Source organism: Felis catus, chromosome B2 (assembly GCF_018350175.1).
Source record: "Felis catus isolate Fca126 chromosome B2, F.catus_Fca126_mat1.0, whole genome shotgun sequence".
Classification (NCBI taxonomy): domain Eukaryota; kingdom Metazoa; phylum Chordata; class Mammalia; order Carnivora; family Felidae; genus Felis; species Felis catus.
In genome coordinates this window covers 40,998,671-41,014,912 of record NC_058372.1, presented here as the reverse complement: position 1 = coordinate 41,014,912, position 16,242 = coordinate 40,998,671, and the positions used below count along the sequence as shown (strand labels likewise).

General features: G+C 56.6%; 1 protein-coding gene across 1 annotated transcript; it reads left to right on the top strand.

The window, feature by feature from the left end:
* The first annotated feature begins 48 nt into the window (after nucleotides 1–48).
* Nucleotides 49–14,848, top strand: CUL7 (cullin 7). The gene is made up of 26 exons (XM_023253988.2): nucleotides 49–590; nucleotides 1,404–1,991; nucleotides 2,525–2,676; nucleotides 2,817–3,317; nucleotides 3,845–3,983; nucleotides 4,077–4,279; nucleotides 4,572–4,800; nucleotides 5,502–5,739; nucleotides 5,823–5,928; nucleotides 6,907–7,134; nucleotides 7,429–7,519; nucleotides 7,616–7,787; nucleotides 7,970–8,075; nucleotides 8,369–8,464; nucleotides 8,654–8,829; nucleotides 9,158–9,291; nucleotides 9,588–9,770; nucleotides 9,988–10,094; nucleotides 10,184–10,366; nucleotides 11,860–12,020; nucleotides 12,175–12,391; nucleotides 12,498–12,780; nucleotides 13,533–13,678; nucleotides 13,826–13,952; nucleotides 14,030–14,235; nucleotides 14,471–14,848. Exons 2-26 carry the CDS (start codon nucleotides 1,412–1,414, stop codon nucleotides 14,792–14,794), a joined length of 5,088 nt encoding a protein of 1,695 aa, XP_023109756.1. The 5' UTR covers nucleotides 49–590; nucleotides 1,404–1,411; the 3' UTR covers nucleotides 14,795–14,848.
* Nucleotides 14,849–16,242: the final 1,394 nt, after the last annotated feature.

Here is a 16,242-nt window from a genome sequence, read left to right as displayed (position 1 = left end):
AACCCTGTGCCAGTTTTTTCTATGTAATGGTAGAGGGGAGAATAAATGACCTCCAAGGTCTCCTGTTCTGACTTCGGGAGTCGGGGAGAGCACTTCCGGTGGAAGGAAGGAGACTGAAAAGGAAGAGGAAAGGGCGGCACGGAGGAGGAGGAGGTGCCGCGCGTCGCCGAGGTGGCACCGACGACTCCGCCCCGGAGCTCTCCCAGGGCCCCTAGCTTTCCGCTGGGTCTGGCGGAAATGAGCCACGACTCCGGGCAGGCGGGCAGGCGGCGGAGCCCCCAGAGCTGGGCGGGCGGCGCCGCAGGCTGGGCCCCGTCTCCGCCCTGCCCCGCCCTACCCAGGCTGCCGCTGACCTGCGCGCTGGGCGGCGACAGTGGCCGACAGTGGCCGCCGGAGGTGGCCCTGCACGCCACGCCCCCTGCCTGCCCGCTGGTCCTTCGGAGGCACGCCCCCTCCCGCCTCTCCGCCTCGACCCCCCTCGGGGGCCCAGGCGGGGCCCAAATCTCCGCCAGCATCGCCGCCATCCTCTGCGCCGCGTCCCTAGCTCAGCGAAGGAGAGGCCTCGCGCCGGACCCCCATCGCCTTCTGAGGTGGCCAGAGCCCCCCCCCCCCCCCGCCCCTACCCTGGATTTTCCTCCGCACTCTCGCCCACCGAGCCGCGCGCGCACCCGATTTCGCGTCCCCCACCCCAGTTCCACAGTTCCTTGGGATTCTCGTTTATCTGGCCTAGCCCCCTCCCCCGCACCTTGCCGCGCGCCCCCGGCTTCTAGGGTCCACCTAGCCTCCCGCCGTTCAACCCACCGGGTCTCCTGTCGCCCCCACCGGCCTTGCTGCTCCAGTGTCTCCAGTCCTGCGCGCCTGCAGCCCACCAGGCTTTCCTCCCAGCCCCTCGCGCCTTGCCCCCCCATCCCACCAATTCTCCCCCACCAAATCTCTTGCCTCTGTGACACACTCCTGCGCTTCAACCATTGGAGCTAGCATCCCTTCCCAGACACACTCGGGATCTCACTCCCCACCCCCACTCCCCAACACACACCCCTCGGGGCTTCATGGATCCCCTTCTCAGGGCTGCTGCCTATGGCAGTGCGTTGGGATTCATTATGGCAAGGCTCCCCTGCCCCCACTGTCCCCTTCCCACTGCTCCAAACCAACCCACTCCAGGCTGCAGGGCCTTCGACCCTCCTTTCAACCAAATTTTGTGTTCTTAGAACAAACACCCTAGTGTTCCCCTGCTTAGGCCTGGCCCCACCCAGCCTGCAGCAGGCAACTCCTGGGCCCTTCTTTACCCCAGCCAACCTGACAGCTGTTGCCACACTTGCTTCCCCAACTCCTGGATGTCCTTGATTTTTGGAACTCCCCCTCTCATTTTAGCTTGACTGTTCTCTTTTCCTTCTGTGTCTCAGGTGCCAGGATGGTGGGGGAACTCCGCTACAGGGAATTCAGAGTGCCTCTGGGGCCAGGCTTGCATGCCTATCCAGATGAGCTGATCCGCCAGCGGGTGGGCCATGATGGGCATCCTGAGTACCAGATCCGCTGGCTCATCCTCAGGCGTGGGGATGATGGGGAAGGGGGCTCTAGCCAAGTGGACTGCAAGGCCGAACACATCCTGCTGTGGATGTCCAACGACGAGATCTATGCCAACTGCCACAAGATGCTGGGCGAGGACGGCCAGGTCATCGGACCTTCTCAGGAGATTGCAGGGGAAGCTGGGGCCCTGGACAAATCTGTGCTGGGGGAAATGGAAACCGATGTGAAGTCTTTGATTCAGAGGGCCCTCCGGCAGCTGGAGGAGTGTGTGGGCACCATCCCTCCTGCTCCTTTGCTTCACACTGTCCACGTACTCAGCGCCTACGCCAGCATCGAGCCCCTCACTGGTGTATTCAAAGACCCAAGGGTCCTGGACTTGCTCATGCACATGTTGAGTAGTCCTGATTACCAGATTCGCTGGAGCGCGGGCCGGATGATACAAGCCCTGGCCTCTCATGATGCTGGTGAGAAGCAGTGTGGGGAGAAAGGAAGGGGAAGGTAGGTCAGCTCAGGGCCTCACAGGACACTGTGGCAAGAGCCTCTGCCTCATCAGTGCCTGAATGATTCTGTTGCCTTTCTCTTTGAGTTGGGAGAAAAGGGGGTAGGAAGGTGGTGGGGGCATCTCTGCAGGAAGAGGAAGGATGCCTAGCTGGGGGGATGCCTGGCTGGGTCAGTCAGTGGAGCACGGTACTCTTGATCTTGGGGTCATGAGTTCAAGCCCCATGTTAGGTATAGAGATTACTCTAAAAAATAATAAAAGAAAGAGGACTGAGTCTTCAAGAACCTCCTATTAATTGGATCTCTGTGCCAAGAAAGAGTTATTAGACAATTACAGATATAGATATTGCAGATATAGGTAGGTAGGTAGGTAAGTAGGTAGAGCTATCGATCCTGTGTTTGGCAACAAGGGATCGGACTAAGACAGTAGAGGATCTAGGAGGGATGCCTGGGAAGGGCAATGTTAGGGAGCAGTTACTGACTGGGGTGTGCGTTTCAGGGACCCGGACCCAGATTCTTCTGTCGTTGAGCCAGCAAGAAGCCATTGAGAAACACCTAGATTTTGACAGCCGCTGTGCTCTGCTAGCTCTGTTTGCACAGGCCACACTCTCTGAACACCCCATGTCTTTTGAGGGTATCCAGCTGCCACAGGTATTCTGTGGGGAGGTGGGGGGGGGGGCTGTGGACAAGATCTAGGGACCAGACCTTTGCACCCACCCTTGAAGGGTGGTGTGGAAAGGGGAGCTAGAGCTGGGACAAGGTGGACATAGGCCAAAGGTTGCATCCTACAGGTCCCAGGAAGGCTTCTCTTCTCCCTGGTGAAGCGCTATTTGCATGTCACTTCTCTTCTGGACCAGCTGAATGACAGTGCTGCAGAACCAGGAGCCCAGAACAACTCTGCTCCCGAGGAGTTGAGTGGGGAGAGGGGTCGACTGGAGCTGGAGTTCAGCATGGCCATGGGCACCCTCATCTCAGAGCTTGTGCAGGCCATGCGCTGGGACTGGGCCTCGAGCAAACAGGGGCCCTCGGCACGGTCTTCGTGCTCCATCTTCCAGCCCCAGCTGGCAGAGGCCGGCCCAGGGCTGCCACCCGCCCGGGTCCGGCCCTGCATTAGGAGGTCAAGGAGGTTCCGCCCTCGCTCTGAGTTTGCAAGTGGCAATACTTATGCCTTGTACGTGCGAGAGACGCTGCAGGCCGGGATGCGAGTTCGCATGCTGGATGACTACGAGGAGGTCAGCGCTGGGGACGAGGGTGAGTTCCGGCAGAGCAACAATGGCGTGCCCCCCGTGCAGGTGAGTGAGGGTGCGTGTGGGACACTGTTGGGGATTTAGCTGGGGAAGTATAACTGGGGTTCTGTGCAGGGGGCTCTGGCAGGCCACCCACTGAGAAAGCCCCCATGGGGACTGGAATGGTTAAAGGGGATCAACAGTTGAGAAGGGAGCCATTGGAGAGCTGAGAAAGTTGGAGTTGAGGGAGCTATCAGGTCAGGAAGACTCACTCCCAGGAAGAAACATATTGATATAGCAAGACTTTCCTAAAGGTCAGGGTCAGGGAGAGAGTAGGTGAGGCCAGGAGGAAGTGCGGGGAGCATGAGCCATCAAAGGATAGGGTGGGAGGAGAAGCAGAGCCCATCCCCAGAGGAGAAGGCATCCTTTGTGTGTGTGTTCATGTTCTCCATATGCCAGCGTTGTGTTATTTGGAGGTTGTTCCAGACCTGGTCAGGTGGTCAGCCTGAGGGCTGTATGTCCTCATCATTGGGCCACAGCCAGTCATTGAGTGAGCCTTCTCTTCCCCTTCTCTTTTTTCCCATATCCTCCAGGTGTTGTGGGAGTCGACAGGCCGCACCTACTGGGTACACTGGCACATGCTGGAAATTCTGGGCTTCGAGGAAGACATTGAAGATGTGGTTGAGGCTGATGAGAACCATGGGGCTGTGGTCAGTGGAGCCCTGGGTGTAGGTGAGCCCTGGGAGAAAATAGGGTCAGCGCTGAGCAAAGGAACAGTGGTCTGGCTGGGTGGGCAGTGACATCCCCGTGCCCTGTGACCTGTAGCCACAGCCTTGCCCTCCTGGCGGTGGAAGCCCATGACAGAGCTCTATGCGGTGCCCTACGTGCTGCCTGAGGATGAGGATGCTGAAGAAAGTGAACACTTGACCCAGGCAGAATGGTGGGAGCTCCTCTTCTTCATCAAGAAGCTGGATGGACCCGACCATCAGGAGGTTCTCCAGATCCTTCAGGAGAACCTGGATGGCGAGGTAGAGCCAGTCCAGACACCCAGAAGTTGGAGGGCTCACTGCAAGGGCTGGACTGTGACAGAGCATTTGAAGGCTGAGGATGGGGAGTGGAGGTCCACAGTTGTAAGGAGCTGCAGGGAAGAGATCTAGAATGTTCAGAGGCATTGGCAAGCTGTGTGAGAAAAGGCAGCTGCCAGCCATGAGAGGTTCCTCAAGGAGAGGATGTGTGTAGAGATCCCCACCCCTACCAACTGCCCCTGGAGCCTCTGTGCCAGCAGGGCTACCTACAGTGAGAGCTTCTCCCCGATGACAGATTCTGGATGACGAGATCCTGGCTGAGCTGGCTGTGCCCATGGAGTTGGCCCAGCACCTACTGCTGGCTCTGCCACAGCGACTCGATGACAGCGCTCTCAGGGACCTGCTCAACTGCCGTGTCTACAGGAAATATGGGCCTGAGGCCCTGGCAGGGCAGCCAGCTTACCCAACCCTGCCGGAAGCCCAGGCCCAGCCTCAGGAATCAGCAGATGCATCCAGAGTGGAAGGTGGGATGCCAAAAAGACCCTGCAGCTCTGCAGACTGGCTCTAGGAGAGTGCTAGCCCAGGAGAGGCATCTGTGCGGTTTTTGTGCAATCCCGTCTGGAACAGGTGGCACCTTAGGAAGAATCTGAAGCTTAGAGTGGCTCCCTCCAATGAGTGAGGGAGGATGGAAAGTCAGAAAATTGCAAGAGATTTGAGCCTTTAAAAGCCCCCACGTTTGGGGGCGCCTGTGGGCGGCTCAGTTGGTTCGTTGTTCAACTCTTGATTTCCACTCAGGTCATGATCCAAGAGTCATGAGATCGAGCCCCACGCCCAGTGCGGAGCCTACTTAAGATTCTCTCTCTGCCCCTCCCCTGTCCTCTCTCTCTCCCCCCCCCCCAAAAAAAAAAAAAAAGTCCCCACATTGGACTTTTTCTAGTCTAGAGAAAGCCAAATTATTGCATGCTTTTAGATACAGGGAAATGCTCTGCTGTTTGCAGACAGGAAGCTCCTTTGCTATTTTAAGAATATAAAACATAACGTTTGTCACAAAATTGTCTTATAAATGCATTCAGAGATGCCCTAAGATCCCCAAACCTAACTTTTAGGGGGGGCCAAAAAAAAAAAACGTTTTTAGGAGGCACTAGGAATTATGAATCTGTCTGTCCTTTTCTCATCCTAACATCACCGACAATGGCCAACCTTTGTAACTTCCATTTTCCTGTAGGAAAAGAACCCCCAACTCAGTGTCCCGACACTCCCCTGAGGCGACTGATGGAGGGCTGCGGTCTGCCTGGCAGAATCTTCCTGGACCTGGAGCGAGCCCTCAGCTCAGAGGGGCCTCGGGAGATGGAGATCAAGCCGCTCCTGCTGCAGCTGCAGAGGCAGCCCCAGCCCTTCCTCACCCTGATGCGGGGCCTCGACACCCCAGCGGCCAACAAGGCCCTGCACCTGACCGTTCTGAGGTGAGGGGGTGGGGAGGGGCATTTGGCAAAGGGGTCTTTGAGGCTGGCTACACATCTCTCTGCTGCTGCCGCCCGCTCCCCAGGATCCTGATGCAGCTGGTGGACTTCCCCGAGGCGCTGCTGCTCCCCTGGCACGAGGCCATGGATGCCTGCATGGCCTGCCTGCGGTCACCAGACACTGACCGAGAGGTACCCCTGCCCTGCTCCGGGGAGACGCTAGAGGGAGAGGGCGTAGGGCAGCCTCTGATGAGGCAGACCCCCTCCCTGGGCAAGGCTTGGGAGGGCACAATGGAGCCTTTGCGCTCTTGGTTCGGAATTTGTTTTTAAAACTGAATTTTATTTTTTCAAATAGGTAATACATTCATACAGGTCACAAATCAAAACAGTACAACAAGGTATACACTGAGAATTCCCACTTCTACCTCTTCTCACTTCCACCCAATTTTCCCAGTGCTTCTCCGCATGTACCTTATTGGTTACCATTTGTGTTAATTTATGTGTCCTTCTGGTGTATCCTTATGCAAATGCAAATATAAGCAAACCCAAGTGTGTGATCTTACATGCCATCTCCTTTCTTACACAAAAGGTTATGTCTGTATTACAGTAAAAGCCTCGGTACCTCCTGTTTGGCTGGGCCTGTGGGGATAAGGTGGATGAAGGAGGTAGAGAGGACATCACATCTCAGAGTCTCCTGCCACAGGGAGGTCCTGGGCTTGCAAGGCTTGGCAGTGGGTGTCTGCAGTGCACACCTTTGGGCTGTTACCCAGGTTTTCATTTCAGAGGTAGACTCATTGAGTGTCCCTCTGCGCCCCCTCCCTGCCTGTGCTTAGGGCCTGAGCATCTCAAAATGCAGCCCCACAACTGGTTCTTGGGACACAGCCTAAAAGGGAACAACCTGGGAAGCTCTCTGCACCCATTGCCAACAAAATCAGTGGTTGAGAACCCCAGGATGGCAGAGCATCTCTTAGCTTTTCCTTATCTGTTTGCCTTAGGTTCTCTAACTCCACTCAGCCCTCGTGTCTCCCCGCTTCCTGCCTTTTTACTTCCTCACTCTGTCTTTTCACTGCAGTTGCCCCGGCACCCAGCGGGTGTAGAGTAAATACTACTGAAGATGCCCTGTGGCCTGTGCCTTGTGCCCTTTATGCACCCACCCTGTCCCCATGTCAGGTGCTCCAGGAACTCATCTTCTTCCTGCACCGCCTGGCCTCTGTGAGCAGGGACTACGCCGTGGTGCTGAATCAGCTGGGAGCCCGAGATGCCATCTCCAAGGCACTGGAAAAGCACCTGGGAAAACTGGATCTGGCTCAGGAGCTGCGGGACATGGTGTTCAAGTGTGAGAAGCATGCCCACCTCTACCGGAAACTCACCACCAACATCCTGGGAGGCTGCATCCAGGTCAGGAAAGAGGGCAGGGGGAGGCTGTGGGTTCGCAGCTGGGTAAGAATATGAAACCTGAGTGGGACCGGAGGAAGGGACCGTGTTCCTGAATTTGGGAAAGACAGGAGAGTCTGATGAGTCTGTGGGCATTTGTTCTCTGCACCACCTTCCGCATCTCCCACTCTGCCTCTGCCAGGGTTCTGGAGGAAGTCCCATTGCTGCTGGGTCTTTCCTTCATATGTGTTCCCGTGTGTCCTCCATGTGTGCCCTCCCTCCTCCCCGCGCCCCTTCTCTCCGATGTTCCGGCTGCAGATGGTGTTGGGCCAGATCGAAGACCACAGACGAACCCACCGACCCATCAACATCCCCTTCTTTGACGTGTTCCTCAGATATCTGTGCCAGGGTCTGTGCCTGTCCCCACGTTACTCCACACCCCTCCGCCCGTTTTACCTCCACACCTACCAGGCTGTGACGGCCACCCCTTCCCACTTGCCCCCAGGCTCCAGCGTGGAAATGAAGGAGGACAAGTGCTGGGAGAAGGTGGAGGTGTCTTCCAACCCGCACCGGGCCAGCAAGCTGACGGATCGAAACCCCAAGACCTACTGGGAGTCCAATGGCAGCGCCGGCTCCCACTACATAACCTTGCACATGCACCAGGGCATCCTCGTCAGGTAACAGGCCCCATGTATGTGCTCAGCGACACACATATACTTTTTTTGTGACTTCCCTTTGTTTGTTTGGGGGAAGCACTGCTCCCCCCGCCCAACGCAAACATGACCGAAGAGTCCCTTGCCTCCGTCTACAAGGACCCTACTGGTTCCAGTTCTGATTGTTTCCTTTTCCCTGCTCCCAGGCAGCTGACTCTCCTGGTGGCTAGTGAAGACTCGAGCTATATGCCGGCCAGGGTGGTGGTGTTTGGGGGCGACAGCACCAACTCTCTTAACACAGAGCTCAACTCGGTAGGGACCCCTATACCATGAGACCACCTTCACAGGGTCCGCCCTCCTGCCCAGACTCCTAAACTCCTAAATTCTTCCCTGTCTTGCGCCCCCTAGAATGTAGAGTCCTTTCTCCCTGTGCCTATATGATGGCATCAGGTCCTGAGCAGTGAGGATGGCATTGGGACCCCTTTGTCAGGACCCCTTACCCCCCGCCCCGGGCTAAGGGAAGGACAGAACAGGAGCAGACTTGAGTGCCCTCAGCATTCCCATCCACACACATGGAGGTGACAGCACTCTCTGCCCCCAACCAGGTGAACGTGATGCCCTCGGCCAGCCGGGTGATCCTCCTGGAGAACCTGACCCACTTCTGGCCCATCATCCAGATCCGCATAAAGCGCTGCCAGCAGGTTTGGCAGGAGTATGGGGTGTGGTCTGGGGACACAGAGCTCTGGGTTGTGTAACTGTTGCAGATCGTGAGCCAGAGCTCCAGGCTAGGCCCTGGGCAGCTCCAGGAATAAGGCCCAAAGGTGTGGCTGACCCCAGCCCGCTCTGAGGAGGATGCAGAGCAGGTGAAAATAGGCATGTGCACATTGCAGGGCGGCATCGACACACGCATTCGGGGGTTGGAGGTCCTAGGCCCTAAGCCCACATTCTGGCCAGTGTTTCGGGAGCAGCTGTGTCGTCACACACGCCTCTTCTACATGGTTCGGGCACAGGCTTGGAGCCAGGACATAGCAGAGGACCGCAGGAGCCTCCTGCACCTGAGTTCTAGGTGTGTGCGAGCATGTGTGTGTGGCTGTGTGTGTGTGGCAGGTAAGACTATTATGGGTGGCCCTGGCCCTTCTGTGGAGGGTATAGATGGAGAGCTAACATGTTTGGAAAAGGGGCTGGCGTGCTCTACAGTTTGGGGAGGGAAAGAAAGAATAGATTTCTTTGGTGGGTTGGGAGTGGGATGTGTCTGTTAACATGGGACAGCTTCAAAGTACCGGGTGGGGATTTGGTCTGGTTGGTAGGGGCTACCCCACCATTAGGCTGGGAAGATGCTAGGATAACTTACATCTTGAGCCTCTGACACCTGCCTCCCCCATCCTCACCCCCAGGCTCAATGGGGCTCTGCGTCAGGAGCAGAATTTTGCTGATCGCTTCCTCCCTGACGATGAGGCCGCCCAAGCGCTGGGCAAGACCTGCTGGGAGGCCCTGGTCAGCCCCCTGGTGCAGAACATCACCTCCCCTGGTAACCATTGCGACCCCTGGCCCCACTAACTGGCCCCTTCTTGTTCTGCCCCAGAGCCACCTATATTATGCCCTTGGCCCTTTTGGTACCTGTTTGTTTGGTAGCCCAGTGCCCCCCTTCTCCTAACCACCTCCTTTTCTACATCTCCCAGGCGTCAGCTGACACCATAAGGACAGGTGGGCCTTGCTACCTGCGCCAACCCCATATGTTCTGTCCAATCCCTTTCTTGGTGCTTTCGTCCTCTTCCCCTGCCCTAGAGACATGGCCCACCACGGCTTGTTTTTCCCAATCTCCAGATGAGGATGGCATCAGCCCCCTGGGCTGGCTGCTGGACCAGTACCTGGAGTGTCGGGAGGCTGCCCACAATCCCCAGAGCCGCGCAGCTGCTTTCTCCTCACGGGTGCGCCGCCTCACCCACCTGCTGGTGCACGTGGAGCCCTGTGAGGCGCCCCCTCCAGCGGTGGCCACTCCCCGGCCCAGTGAGTACCTGAGATTCAGGTGGGAGCTCGGTTAGGATGGCCTTCTGTCCCTCCTCCCGCTTTCCCTCCCTACCCACTAAGCCTGTTCACCTGTTTGTTTCACCCCCGCTCAGGAGCATCGTTCTGGGGTGGCAGGAGGTCAGGAACAGCCCCGGGGCTCACGCTGAGCTGAGGGGCTGCTCCCACCTTGCCTCTGCCCCCTCCCCTGTCTCCACAGAGGGCAGAAACAGAAGCCATGACTGGAGCTCCCTGGCTACCCGGGGGCTTCCCAGCAGCATCGTGAGAAACCTGACCCGCTGCTGGCGGGCCGTGGTGGAGGAGCAGGTGGGCAGGGGCGGGTGCCGGGGAGGGAGGGTACAACTGTCTGGTGGCATGCTGGGCTGTCCCTTCACGCTGCAGCCGCTCTCCTCCAGGTGAACAACTTTCTGACCTCACGCTGGCGGGATGGTGACTTTGTGCCGCGTTACTGTGAACACTTCCATAATCTGCAGAAGTCGAGCTCAGAGCTGTTTGGGCCACGGGCAGCCTTCCTGCTGGCGCTGCAGAACGGCTGTGCTGGTGCCTTGCTGAAGCTCTCATTTCTCAAAGCTGCCCACGTAAGCCTCCCGCCCTTGCCTCTGCCCTGGACCTCTCCCTGCAAACCCCCCCCTTCCCCACCTTCTCAAAACGACCACCCTTCCGTTCCCATTCAGCAAGGAACATGTATGGGTATATAACCATGTTTTAAAGATTCAGAGAGGGGCGCCTGGGTGGCTCAGTCGGTTGAGCGTCCGACTTCGGCTCAGGTCATGATCTTTGGGTTTGTGAGTTCGAGCCCTGCGTCCAGCTCTGTGCTGAAAGCTCAGAGCCTGGAGCCTGCTTTAGATTCCGTGTCTCCCTTTCTCTCTGCCCCTCCCCCACTCATGCCTGCTTGCTCGCTCTCTCTCAAAAATAAACATTTAAAAATTTTAAATAAAAAGTGAAAGAAACACATAGTGACCTGAAGCATGCTGTGCTAATATATCTTGATGTACTTTCTTCAGTCTGCGTGCATGATTTAACAGTTTACTCATGAGTAGCTAAAATGCTTTAGCCTGTTGTTTTTTGACCGTTACCTTAAAAGCCTTATTTCAGAGTTGCTATTTGTCCTTATTTTTTATTAAAAAAAATTTTTTTTTAACATTTATTCATTTTTGAGAGAGAGACAGAGTGTGAGCGGGGGAGGGGCAGAGAGACAGAGACAGAGACAGAGACAGAATCTGAAAGCAGGCTCCAGGCTGCCAGCACAGAGCCCGACACGGGGCTCAAACTTACGAGCCATGAGATCATGATTTTTTATTTTTGTATAAATTCCATCTAATGAATGTACTATAATTTACTCCAGCATTCCTTAAATATTTAGTAAGTGCTTAAAATGTGTCAGGCACTGTGATAAGAGCAAGTTCCCTGTCCTCAAAGTTTATTGTCTTCTCAGGAAGGCGCACACTTAAGCAGATGACACACTAAGATAGGCTAAGCGCCCTGTCAAGCCGACAGTAGTGCAGGGGGTGCTGAAGCAGTGGCTCCTTGACGTGCTCCTGGTCATTCTGTTGTATCAGTAACACTGCAGTGTGACCATCTTTGTCCACATAAATTATTAACTCCCATTAAATTATTGTCATTACTTTAATTTTTAGACATGTTCGGTGTGCAAAAACACTTCCTAATTAATTTGCACAACTGTTAACCACTTTATAAAAGTTTGGTAAGTGGGGCGTCTGGGTGGCTCGGTCGATTAAGCGTCCGACTTCAGCTCAGGTCATGATCTTGCAGTTCATGAGTTCGAGCCCCACGTTGAGATCTGTGCTGACAGCTCGGAGCCTGGAGCCTGCTTCGGATTCTGTGTCTCCCTCTCTCTCTGCCCCTCCCCTGCTCATGCTCTGTCTCTCTGTCTCTCTCAAAAATAAATAAAACATTAAAAAATTTTTTTTTTTAAGTTTAGCAAAAGTGTTGACCAACTTATGAGGCAGCTTAGCTGTTCATATCTACTTCCTCAGACCTTCCTCTCTGCTCCCACTCACCTCCTCCAGTCACGCGTTCAGGGTTTTCCTGTGCCCTCCCCATTGCCCAGGTGAGTGAGCAGTTTGCCCGGCACATTGACCAGCGGATCCAGGGCAGTCGGATTGGCGGAGCCCGGGGGATGGAGATGCTAGTGCAGCTGCAGCGATGCCTGGAGACAGTCCTAATTTTCTCTGGCCTGGAGATAGCTACCACCTTCGAGCATTACTACCAGTGAGTGTGGACCTGGGGAGTGGATGACAGGGGCAGGTGCCGGGCGAGCACCTGGGAGTCTGGGGTTGGGGCAGGCTGGAGTCCTGGCGCAGGCAGCTGGGCCAGGCCGAGTGCCCACACTGAGGCTCCGCCTGGCCTGTGTGTGACACCGCAGGCACTACATGGCAGACCGTCTCCTGGGCGTGGGCTCGAGCTGGCTGGAGGGGGCCGTGCTGGAGCAGATCGGTCCCTGCTTCCCCAACCGCCTCCCCCAGCAGATGCTGCGGAGCCTGAGCATGTCTGAGGAGCTGCAGCGCCAGTTCCACGTCTACCAGCTCCAGCGGCTGGATCAGGAGCTCCTGAAGCTGGAGGACACTGAGAAGAAGATACAGGTGGGTGGCGGTAAAGGGATTAGCACGTGGGGAGGTAGGAGGAAGGGAGGAGAGGAGTAGACCAGAGGAGGCCCACCGGCTGTCGGGAACCCCGTCTCTTCTGCAGGGGGGCCACGAGGCCAGTGACAGGGAGCACAAGAGAGAGAAGGCAGAGGAGGCAGAAGGAGCGGGGGCAGCAGCGGCCACAGATGTGGCAGGGGAAGAGGAGGAGGACGAGGAGGAAGATGAGGATCTCTACTATGAAGGGGCGATGCCAGAAGTGTCCGTGCTGGTCCTGTCACCACGCTGCTGGCCCACTGCCTCCATCTGCCACACGCTGACCCCCAGAACCTGCCTGCCGGCCTATCTCAGGGGCACTTTGAACCGATATTCCAACTTCTACAACAAGAGTGAGGAGCTGGGCAGAGGGCGGGCGGGGGCTGGTGGGGGGGAATGGCTGGAAGAGGATGGGATTCAGGGAAAGGGCCTGTGGGTGGGGCTGGGCCCCGGGGTAGGAGCCTCAGTGAAGAAAGTGAGGAGCTTAGGTTTGGGGTGAGGGGGTGGGGTTGTCAAGCACCAGATCCCCAGACTGTTGCCTTTTCCATGCTTAAAACAGACATAGGACTCTCTTTAGAGAGTGGGAGGTGGGGAGGATGGAGTCAAGCGCACCTGAGGTCACCAGAAGGGACCTCCCTCAGTGGCAGGGCTCTGGCTCCTGGTCAGTCACCATAACCTAAGCTTCCCATTGGGGGCTGATCCTGGCCTGGGCAACAACACAGGAGGGGGAAGAGACTCAGACACTGCCCTCAGGGGGCTCCCAGACTAACCAGGGAGAACTCATTTCTCGTGGATATTCCAGTTTGATGAGAGCCCCCGTCCTTCCTCATTCTGTGGTTTTGGTCTCCCTTAAAAAAATGGGGAACTCCTGGAAGTCACTGATCAGAGTCCCCTTGCACAAGGCTAGGCACAGAGTGGGCTCCCGGATTCCTGAGGCTTACCCAGGAGGCAGATACAGGGAAGGCTAAGCTCTAGAAGTTCAGACCAGGAACCATGGTATCCATAAACACTGGGACACACGCTCTGCAGACATTAGCAGGGGCAGAGCTCAACCGACAGTACCCCCTCACCAGCCCTGACTCCTTTTTTCCCTGACCCTTCTCAGGCCAGAGTTACCCTGCCCTGGAGCGGGGCCCTCAGAGGCGACTGCAGTGGACATGGCTGGGTCGGGCTGAGCTGCAGTTTGGGGACCAGACCCTGCATGTGTCCACCGTGCAGATGTGGCTGCTGCTGTATCTCAATGACCTGAAGGTGGCCCTGCTCCTCTATGCATCTGTGCTCTCTGTACCTTGTCCCTCACTCTTCCTCCCTAAACCTCAACTCCCTATCCTCCCTCCCTGTACCTTCTCTGCTCCACCCCTTAGGGAAGACTAGAATGTTTCCCTCCTCTTCTTTAAGGCTGTCTCTGTGGAGAGTCTGCTGGCACTCTCCGGGCTCTCTCCAGACATGCTCAATCAAGCTATTGGGCCTCTTACCTCTTCAAGAGGCCCCCTGGACCTTCAAGAGCAAAAGGATGTCCCAGGAGGTGTGTACCTGGGGCAGAGGGGCCTCTGCTCTCAGCCTCCTTGTGGGCCCCCCACTGAAGACCAGTGCTTATTTCAGGGGTGCTCAAGATTCGAGATGGCAGCGAGGAGCCCAGGCCAAGGAGGGGCAATGTGTGGCTCATCCCACCTCAGACATACCTGAAAGCAGAGGATGAAGAGGGCCGGAACTTGGAGAAGAGGCGGAACCTTTTGAATTGCCTCATTGTCCGAATCCTCAAGGCCCATGGGGATGAGGGGCTGCATATTGACCAGCTTGTCTGCCGGGTAGGTGGGGCTGGGCAGTGGGGGAAGGGTGGGGGTGGGCGGGAGCAGGGGGAGGTGGGTCCACATTTGAAGCTTCTGGTTCACTACGGAGCCTGTACCTGTGTAAGGGGTGGGGCTGGGGCGTGCCTGATGTCCTTAGAGCTCGCTGGCTGAGGCTTGTGCCTGGAGTGGAAGCTAGAGGTGGAGTGAGCTGGGTCTCTCCAACCTGGTGTTCGCCCTTCCCTCTCCTTCCCAGGTCCTGGACGCTTGGCAGAAGGGCCCATGTCCTCCCAGGGGTTTGGTCAGCAGCCTCGGTAGGGGATCTGCCTGCAACAGTACCGATGTCCTCTCCTGCATCCTGCACCTCCTGAGCAAGGGCACAGTGAGGCGCCATGATGACCGGCCCCAGACGCTGTCCTATGCAGTCCCTGTGACTGTGATGGAGCCTCACACGGAGTCCCTGAACCCAGGCTCCTCGGGCCCCAACCCACCCCTCACCTTCCATACCCTGCAGATTCGCTCCCGGGGCGTGCCCTATGCCTCCTGCACAGGCACCCAGAGCTTCTCTACCTTCCGGTAGTCCTGGAGATGGGATCAGGGCTTTCTACAGAAATAAAATGCAGGAGTTTGGTTACATGGCTGGTGTGGTGACTGCTAAGGATCTGACAGGGGCAGCAGGGACTTTCCTGGCTAAAAGGGGAAAGGAGCCAGCCCTCTGGCTCTGACACTGTCATCCCATGCCAGGAGTCACAGGGTGAGGATGGCAGCCTGGGGAGAAAGGTGGAGGGAGTCAGGTGTGACTTAGTAGCCCCTCTCAGGAGGGGAATTAAGTGAACAGGGATAGACCCCCCCCCCCCAACCCCTTCTCAGTATGTGGCCAGAAGTGTTTTCACCTGGCAGGTTGGAGACCCGAGTTCCCCTTGCCATGCACTGGATGGCTTGTAACTTGGGCAGACTGTTAAGCACGGCTCCATATTCTTTCATTTGTAGAATTGGACCAGAGTCACTCTGGGTTCTGATGAGCACCAGGTATGGGAGCATTTGACATGCTAATGAGGCCCGCTCTTGGCTCCCACACCCAGCAGTTAGGATAATGCAGGGCATCTTCCCTAGGTAAGGCTGACAGGGTAAAAGTGACATAAAGGATGCTTGTGGCTACTGTAGGTACCCAGGAGCCTGAGAGTGTATTCTGTCTCTAAGCTTCAGGATCTGGGCTGGAAGCAGAACTAGGAGGAACTGCAGCTCCCACAAGCTTCTGGTCATGCAGAGCCATACAGTCGCCAAAGCCAGACTCCCACTAGTAGCAGCAATAGGCCACAGGCCACTGTCACGGAGGTTTGCTCTGTGCTGCTAGAATGGACTCCCCTGGCCCCACCCACACGAGGAGGGCAGGTCAGGCCAGGGAACCCAGTGCCAGGGGTGAAGTTCTGCATCCTGGCAGGGGTGATTAAGGGAGTGAGGAAGGAGTGACCCAGGCATCCTGAGTCCAAGGTTATTGCAGCCAAGAGATAAGGGAGAAGGCTACAGAAGAAAGGAGGTGGGGAGGAGTGAGGAAGAGTCAGGTGGTAAGAGAGGGCACAGAGGCCAGACAGGGAACTGTGTGCCACCCAGGACTGAGATTTGGAATAGAATCTGTAAGGGAAACAGGCCAGGGCTCAGGAGAGTCAGGATGCCCAGGATAAGACAGCAAAACAGAGGGCAAACAGGGTAGCCACAGAAGGCCCATGATTGCTTTACTTTGCAGTATGGTGGCCCCATGATGCTGTTGGTGGTTCTCAGAGCAGAACCACCTGGTTGGTCCATGTTCTTCTATGAGGCAGAAGACAGGCAACAGGCACTGGGCCCCAGGGCACACTGGGGTTGCTAGTTTGTCACTTGGGTGAACAGTGCTGACTGCCCTTCTCTTACCAGGACCAGTAAAGACCTAAGCCTCTTCCCCTGACCTCAGGACTTTCAATCCCTACAAGGCACACACTTCCTGCGTGACTTGGGACAGAAGTTTGCTACCCTGACCCTTTTGTGAGACCG